The following is an 8,027-nucleotide window of genomic DNA, read 5'->3' as shown; positions in this document are numbered from 1 at the left end:
CCCTTTGTGCTGTTGTCTGTGCCCAATAATCTTTGTATCCTGTGCTACTGCCATGTTGTGTTGCTACCATGTTTTGTCATGTTGTGTTGCTACCATGCTGTGTTGTCATGTGTTGATGCCATGCTATGTTGTTGTCTTAGGTCTCTCTTTATGTAGTGTTGTCTCTCTTGTCATGATGTGTGTTTTGTTCTATATATATATATTTTTTTGTCCCAGCTCCAGTCCCCCAGGAGGCCTTTTGCCTTTTGGTAGGCTGTCATTGTAAATGAGAATTGGTTCTTAACTGACTTGCCTAGTTAAATAAAGTTTAAATAAAAAAATAAATTACAATCTATGACTATATTTTGGCCATTAGCCAAACAAACCCTCAATGTGGTTAGACAGGCAGAACCAGGAAGTCACAAACATTTTCAGAGAAATGAAAGTAAGCAGACAGACAACACCCCAATGCTTGTCCACAACTGTTCAGTCAGTCAGTGTGTGTATCAACATGGCAGAGGCAACTTTGGGTCAGGATCCCTTCTGCTGTTCAATCTGTCTGGATGTACTGAAGGATCCAGTGACTACTGCCTGTGGACACAGTTACTGTATGGGCTGTATTAAGGGCTGCTGGGATCAGGGAGATCTGAAAGGTGTCTACAGCTGTCCACTGTGCATGGAAAGCTTCATCCCAAGACCTGTTTTGAGGAAAAACATCTTATTGGTTGAATTAATGGAGAAACAGAAGAAGACAGGATTAAAATCTGCTCCTCCAGCTCTCTGTTATGCTGGACCTAGAGATGTGGAGTGTGATTTCTGCACTAGGAGGAAACTCAAAGCTGTCAAGTCCTGCCTGGTGTGTCTGGCATCTTACTGTGAGACTCACCTCCAGCCTCACTTTGAATCCCCTGCCTTTCAGAAGCACAAGCTGGTCAAAGCCTCCACACAACTCCAGGAGAAGATCTGCTCTCATCATGACAACCCACTGGAGGTTTACTGCCGTACCGATCAGCAGTGTATCTGTTATCTGTGTACAATGAATGAACATAAAGGCCATGATACAGCTGCAGCAGAAAGGACTGAGAAACAGGTAAGGATGACAACTCCACTGTTAAACATCATAGATCTGCATTTGGACATTTGACTTTACAACATATTGTGGATGTACCTCTTATCAAATGGAAGTGTTTTATGTCAAAGGTGATATAACTGGAAGAGTAAGAAAAACATCCAACGCCCGGAGATGTCAAAGTACTTGAACAAAATTGCCTGATTATATTGTTGCAGTAATTTGGTGACTCTCATAAGTAATAATAATAACAATAATACTTTGACACATCCCAAAATGCAATCATTATGGTATTATATTTAAACATATCTCCTTCTTTTGGCTGCATCTCTGCGTCTCAGTGGTTTGAAGGACTATCCTACTTCACATGAACATCATGGAAGGAGCCTTTACAAAGTCTTGTCACCATTCTCTGCAGAAACAGTTGGTAGAGAATCAGCAGAAATCCCAGCAGAGAATCCAGCAGAAAGAGAAGGAGATGCAGGAGCTGAGACAGGCTGTGGTCTCTCTGAAGGTGAGTTTTAGGGCCATCTATATTTAAACTAAATATATATTAACATGACCAGCAAACCAATATTTCATTTCAGAATTGGTTAAAATTATGTTAGGGTCAGGGTAAAGGGTTTGGTGTAAGGTTAGGGTTAAGGTAAGGATCAGTTTTAGATGTTGGCTGTCAATGGAATGCTGGTAAGAAAAGTCCTTATAGTCTATCCTGGGCTGAATGAAATGGACCCTCATTCTCTCTGTGTCTTCTAACAGCTCTCTGCACAGGTAGCGGTGGAGGACAGTGAGAGGATTTTTACTGAGCTGATCTGTTCCATTGAAAGAAGGAACTCTGAGGTGAAGCAGCAAATAACAGCCCAGGAAAATGCAGAAGTGAGTCGGGCTAAAAGGCAGCTGGAGCAGCTGGAGCAGGAGATAGCTGAGCTGAGGAGGAGAGATGCTGAGCTGGAGCAGCTTTCACACACAGAGGATCACATCCATTTCTTCCAGGTGACGTCAGTCTGTCTATATCAGCAAAAAAATCTAAAAGAACTTGTAAACTTTAGATAAAACATCTCCACATTTCTGTTTTTTCAACCTGTTTCTCCCAACAGAGTTTTCAGTCTCTCTGTGTCCCTCCTGGATCTGATGCCTTACCCAGCATATCTGTCAATCCACACATATATTTTCATTTTGTGAAGAATTTTGTATCTGAGGTGACAGAACAACTAGAGGATATCTGCAAGAAGGAAATTGCCAAACTATCATGGGAAGGTAGGTGAGAAGTATCAAATAGACTTGTTTTTTACATGCCTCAAAATGAGCAATAGTGGTTACCTTGAATGAATGTTGAACCATAGAGTTGACTGTAGTAATCCTTTGTATATTGTTTGGGGTTTCTTGCGTTTTCTTGCATTCATTTGTGTGGTTTTGATTGTGGTAAGAACAGTGAGCTCTCCCACCATCCACACTCACCATAGGTTCAAACATCTGTCTTTATAGAACACCTGATGTGTGTTTACCGCCACCATCTGTCTGCCCCTGGTGGTCTGGTGTGTAATTGCCTAAATAATAACAGATTATAAAATACACCCACATTTTATTATGGGGACTTTCATTTCAATCTTCTGGGTTACTGAGGAATGGATACATAAACCTGTGATTGAAATAACTGTCAAAACACCAATTATCAAGCTGACTTAAATCAATCAGTGCATCTCTCCCTTAGCACCTCCCTCTGACTACTTCATGGATGCCATTCTACATACTTCTTATTTCAATTCCAACCAATTGGCAGGGCGGAGACCCAGCCCTCGCTGGATAACCGAACAACAGTATTTTCAGAACATGCAAGCGACCTTCAGCACTGTGAGGCCCAATGTGTCTCACATGGTGACCCCTCATCGCATGGCCGCCCAGGCTGCACCTGCTGTAACCCCAGTGCACATGCCTCAGTACAAGTATGCTGCAGGAGTGCGCAAGCCTTCATACATTCATACACTTCCCCAGGTTGTTAAGCAGCAGCCTGCTGTCCATGTGCAGGATCAGGAGCCTCTGACTGCCTCCAAGCTGGCTGCTGCTCCTCCTCAGGAACAGAAGGAAATGCTGGGTCAACGCCTCTACCCGCTCATCCAGAACATGCACCCCAGTCTGGCAGGAAAGATCACTGGCATGTTGCTGGAGATTGACAACTCTGAGCTGCTCTACATGCTGGAGTCTCCAGAGTGTCTCCGCTCCAAGGTGGATGAAGCTGTGACTGTGCTGCATGCTCACCAGACCAAACAGGCAACAAAGAGACAAGAAAAACTAAAGAAAAGGAAATAATTTGATTCAGCTGGGTCCAGAGATCACCAGACAAAAATGGAAAATGGTCCAAATAAAACAGTCGGGGTATAATTACAACAGATAATGAAATTACTATGGCTGTCAAATGATACAAAAATGCAATTGAGTTCATCACTGGATTTGCTGTGATAAATTGCGATTTATCGCAAATTCTGAATTTTCTCAAATTGAGCCGTATTTTAAAACAATTGATACAAAAAGTATGACGAAAATATTGACATCTTGATTTTTTCCAAACAAATGGTAAGTAGAATCCAGGTAAACAGATGAAGCACACTTTCTTTAACCGCAATGTCAACCTGTTTTGACATTACAGTGTTGTTTTTAGTTGAATATATTGTGTATTTTGGATGTTTTCAGTGTATTATGAACGCTTTCAGACAATACGATTAATCACAATTAAAAATAATTTGTGCACAAAAATTACAAACAGTTAACTGATTAACTCTGGCAGCCCTAGAAATGACTGAAAGCATTCTTTTCTGGCACGTTATTCCTTTTAAATGTATGAATGCTTGGGATATTGAGAGTCTATGGCATTGTGAAATGTACAGTGCCTTCATAAATATAAGACTTATTCCACATTTTGTTGTGTTACAGCCTGAATCCATCTACACACAACACCCCATAGTGACAAATTGAAAACATGTTTTTAGACATTTATGCAAATTAATAGAAAATTAAAAATAGAAACATCTCATTTAAATAAGTATTCACACCCCTGAGTCAATACTTTGTACAAGAACCTTTGGCAGTGATTACAGTTGAGAATCTTTCTGGGTAAGGGGTGGCAGGTAGCCTAGCAGTTAGAGCGTTGGACTTGTAACCGAAAGGTTGCAAGATTGAATCCCCGAGCTGACAAGGTAAAAATCTGTTGTTCTGCATCTGAACAAGTCAGTTAACCCACTGTTCCCTGGTAGGCCATCATTGAAAATAAGAATTTGTTTTTAACTGACTTGCCTAGTTAAATGAAGGTTTAAAAAAAGTCTCTAAGAGTTTTCCAGGTGCCACATTTGCCTATTATTATTTTGAAAACTCTTCAAGCTCGATTGTTGATCCTTGCTAAATAAACTTTTTCAGGACTTACCATAGGTTTTCAAGTAGATTTTAAGCCACAATTGTAACTCGGCCATTCAGGAACAATCACTGTCTTAGTAAGTAACTCCAGTGTAGATTTAGCCTTGTGTTTTAGGTTATTGTCCTGCGGAAAGGTGAATTCATCTTTCAGTGTTTTTTATTTATTTATTTTATTTAACCTTTATTTAACTAGGCAAGTCAGTTAAGAACATATTCTTATTTACAACGACGACCTACCAAAAGGCAAAAGACCTCCTGCGGGGACTGGGGCTGGGTTTAAAAAAATAAAAAATAAAAAATAAAAATAAAATAACATATAAATATAGGACAAAACACATATCACAACAAGAGAGACAACACAACACTACATAAAGAGATACCTAAGACAACAACATAGCAAGGCAGCAACACATGACAACACAGCATGGTAGCAACACAACATGACAAGAACATGGTAGCAACACAACATGGTAGCAGTACAAAACATGGTACAAACATTATTGGGCGTTGACAACAGCACAAAGGGCAAGAAGGTAGAGACAACAATACATCACGCAAAGCAGCCACAACTGTCAGTAAGAGTGTCCATGATTGAGTCTTTGAATGAAGAGATTGAGATAAAACTGTTCAGTTTGAGTGTTTGTTGCAGCTCGTTCCAGTTGCTAGCTGCAGCGAACTGAAAAGACGAGCAACCCAGGGATGTGTGTGCTTTGGGGACCTTTAACAGAATGTGACTGGCAGAACGGGTGTTGCATGTGGCGGATGAGGGCTGCAGTAGATATCTCTGGTGTGTCTGGTGGACAGCAGACTGAACCAGGATTGCCTCTAGGATTTTGCCTGTGCTTAGCTCAATATAGTTTACTTTTTATCCTGAAAAACTCCCCAGTCCTTAAGGATTACAAGCATACCCATAACATGATACAGCCACCACTATGCTTGAAAATATGGAGAGTGGTACACAGTAATGTGTTGTATTAGATTTGCCCCAAACTTTGTATTCAGGACAAAAAGTGAATTACTTTGCCACATTTTTTTTGCAGTATGACATTAGTGCCTTTTAGCAAACATGATGCATGTTTTGGAAAATGTTGTATTCTTTACAGGCTTCCTTCTTTTTGCTCTGTCAATTAAGTTAGTATTTTGGAGTAACTACAATGTTGTTGATCAATGCTCAGTTTTCTCCTATCACAGCCATTAAACTCAGTAACTGTTTTAAAGTCACCATTTGGCCTCATGGTGAAATCCCTGAGCAGTTTCCTTCCTCTCCGGCAACTGACATAGGAAAGACGCCTGTATCGTTGTAGTGACGGGGTATACACTATCCAAAGTGTAATTAATAACTTCACCATGCTGAAAGGGATATTCAGTGTCTGTTTAAAAATGTTTTTTTTTACCCATCTATCCTTCTTTGTGAGGAATTGGAAAACCTCCCTGGTCTTTGTGGTTGAATCTGTTTGAAATTCAATGCTCGACTGAGGGACCTTACAGATAATTGTATGTGTGGGGTACAGAGATGAGGTAGCCTAGTGGTAAAATATGTTGGGCCAGCAACGGAAATGTTGCTAGTTCAAATCCCCAAGGTGAAATATATGTTGTTGTGCTCTTGAGCAAGGCACATAGTCCTAGTTGCTTTGGATAAGAGTGTCTGCTAAAATGTGAATGTTGTCATTTGAAAGTCATGTTGACCACTATTATTGCACAAAGAGTGAGTCCGTGCAACTTATTAAGCAGAATCTTTACTCCAGAACTTACAAAGGGGTTGAATACTTATTGACTCAAAACATTTCAGCTTTTCATTTTTAATTAATTTGTACAAATTTTGAAAACAAAATCCCACTTTGACATTATGGGGTATTGTGTGTACAGTGGAGCTTCCGTTAAAAGTTAGCGGTAGATAGTGGCATTCTGTCATTAAACCACGCTATCAAGGTGGAGTTAGAACACTGATCTATCGGTGGGGGTGTTAATGGAGGTGTTTTCAGTCTGAGAGTCTCTCTTCTCTGGCACTAGAGTCCTGCATCAGGCAAAAAAACTGTCAGTGGTCCTGGAGCATTTAAAGCATATTGAAGCAACTTAATGACTTCCGAGAGCCGATGTAACGACGTTCGTCTGTAGAAGGAGAAGCGGACCAAAAAGCAGCGTGTTGGTTACTCATGTTCTTTAATGGAAAATTAACGATACATGAAATAACTTAAATCTACAAAACAACAAACGGAACGTGAAAAACCTATACAGCCTATCCTGTGACCACAAACACAGTGACAGGAACAATCACCCACAAACACACAGTGAAACCCAGGCTACCTAAGTATGATTCTCAATCAGAGACAACTAATGACACCTGCCTCTGATTGAGAACCATACTAGGCCGAAAACATAGAAATGCCCCAAAACATAGAAAAACAAACATAGACTGCCCACCCAACTCACGCCCTGACCATACTAAATAAATACAAAACAACGGAAATAGAGGTCAGAACGTGACAGTACCCCCCCCCCCAAAGGTGCGGACTCCGGCCGCAAAACCTTGACCTATATTGGAGGGTCTGGGTGGGCGTCTGTCCGCGGTGGCGGCTCTGGCGCGGGACGCGGACCCCACTTCACCATTGTCTTAGTCCGCCTTATTGTCCGCCTCCGTGGCTTACTCACCATGGCCACCCCTCTCAATGACCCCACTGGACAGAGGGGCTGCTTGGGACAGAGGGGCAGCTCAGAACAGAGGTGAAGCTGCTGCTCGGGACAGAGGGACAACTGCTCGGGACAGAGGGGCAGCTGCTCGGGACAGAGGGGCGGCAGCAGCTCGGGACAGAGGGGCGGCAGCAGCTCGGGACAGAGGGGCGGCAGCTGCTCGGGACAGAGGGGCGACAGCTGCTCGGGACAGAGGGGCGGCAGCTGCTCGGGACAGAGGGGCGATAGCAGCTCGGGACAGAGGGGCGATAGCAGCTCGGGACAGAGGGGCGATAGCAGCTCGGGACAGAGGGGCGATAGCAGCTCGGGACAGAGGGGCGGCAGCTGCTCGGGACAGAGGGGCGGCAGCTGCTCGGGACAGAGGGGCGGCAGCTGCTCGGGACAGAGGGGCAGCTGCTCGGGACAGAGGGGCGGCAGCTGCTCGGGACAGAGGGGCAGCTGCTCGGGCGGCCCCTGACTGACTGGCGGCACTGGCGGCCCCTGGCTTACTGGCGGCCCCTGGCTGACTGGCGGCACTGGCGGCCCTGGCGGCCCCTGGCTGTCTGGCGGCACTGGCGGCCCCTGGCTGACTGGCGGCACTGGCGGCCCCTGGCTGACTGGCGGCACTGGCGGCCCCTGGCTGACTGGCGGCACTGGCGGCCCCTGGCAGACGGGCGGCGCTGGCGGCCCCTGGCTTTCTTTCCCAGTGCTCCCTCGTTTTCGAGCTGCAGCCTTCTTCGATCCCCTCGGACCACTCAAAGATAGCGTACATTATTATGCAGTTGTCCGGGAGGGCACTCGCCTGGGCCACAGAGGTGTGGGAGCAACAATCCGCCATCTGCCTCAGTCTGGAGGTATTCGTGGCGGAGGGGACAAAACATTTTCTAGGCTCCGGTGTCCAGGAGAG

The 8,027-nt window shown here is 44.2% G+C and overlaps 1 protein-coding gene across 1 annotated transcript; it reads left to right on the top strand.

The window, feature by feature from the left end:
- The first annotated feature begins 418 nt into the window (after positions 1-418).
- Positions 419-4,768, top strand: LOC139406476 (E3 ubiquitin-protein ligase TRIM47-like). Its single transcript, XM_071149104.1, has 5 exons — positions 419-1,069; positions 1,467-1,562; positions 1,808-2,041; positions 2,146-2,305; positions 2,760-4,768. Exons 1-5 carry the CDS (start codon positions 419-421, stop codon positions 3,353-3,355), a joined length of 1,737 nt encoding a protein of 578 aa, XP_071005205.1. The 3' UTR covers positions 3,356-4,768.
- Positions 4,769-8,027: the final 3,259 nt, after the last annotated feature.

Source organism: Oncorhynchus clarkii, chromosome 1 (assembly GCF_045791955.1).
Source record: "Oncorhynchus clarkii lewisi isolate Uvic-CL-2024 chromosome 1, UVic_Ocla_1.0, whole genome shotgun sequence".
NCBI lineage: Eukaryota > Metazoa > Chordata > Actinopteri > Salmoniformes > Salmonidae > Oncorhynchus > Oncorhynchus clarkii.
Note: the sequence above shows the minus strand (reverse complement) of the source record. Positions and strands in the feature narration are given on the sequence as shown.

Coding starts and splice junctions, on each gene's coding strand:
- LOC139406476 (XM_071149104.1), top strand. CDS start 419: ATGAAAGTAAGCAGACAGACAACACCCCAATGCTTGTCCACAACTGTT. Junction 1,563..1,807: donor AGGCTGTGGTCTCTCTGAAG/GTGAGTTTTAGG, acceptor GTCTTCTAACAG/CTCTCTGCACAGGTAGCGGT. Junction 2,042..2,145: donor ATCACATCCATTTCTTCCAG/GTGACGTCAGTC, acceptor TTCTCCCAACAG/AGTTTTCAGTCTCTCTGTGT.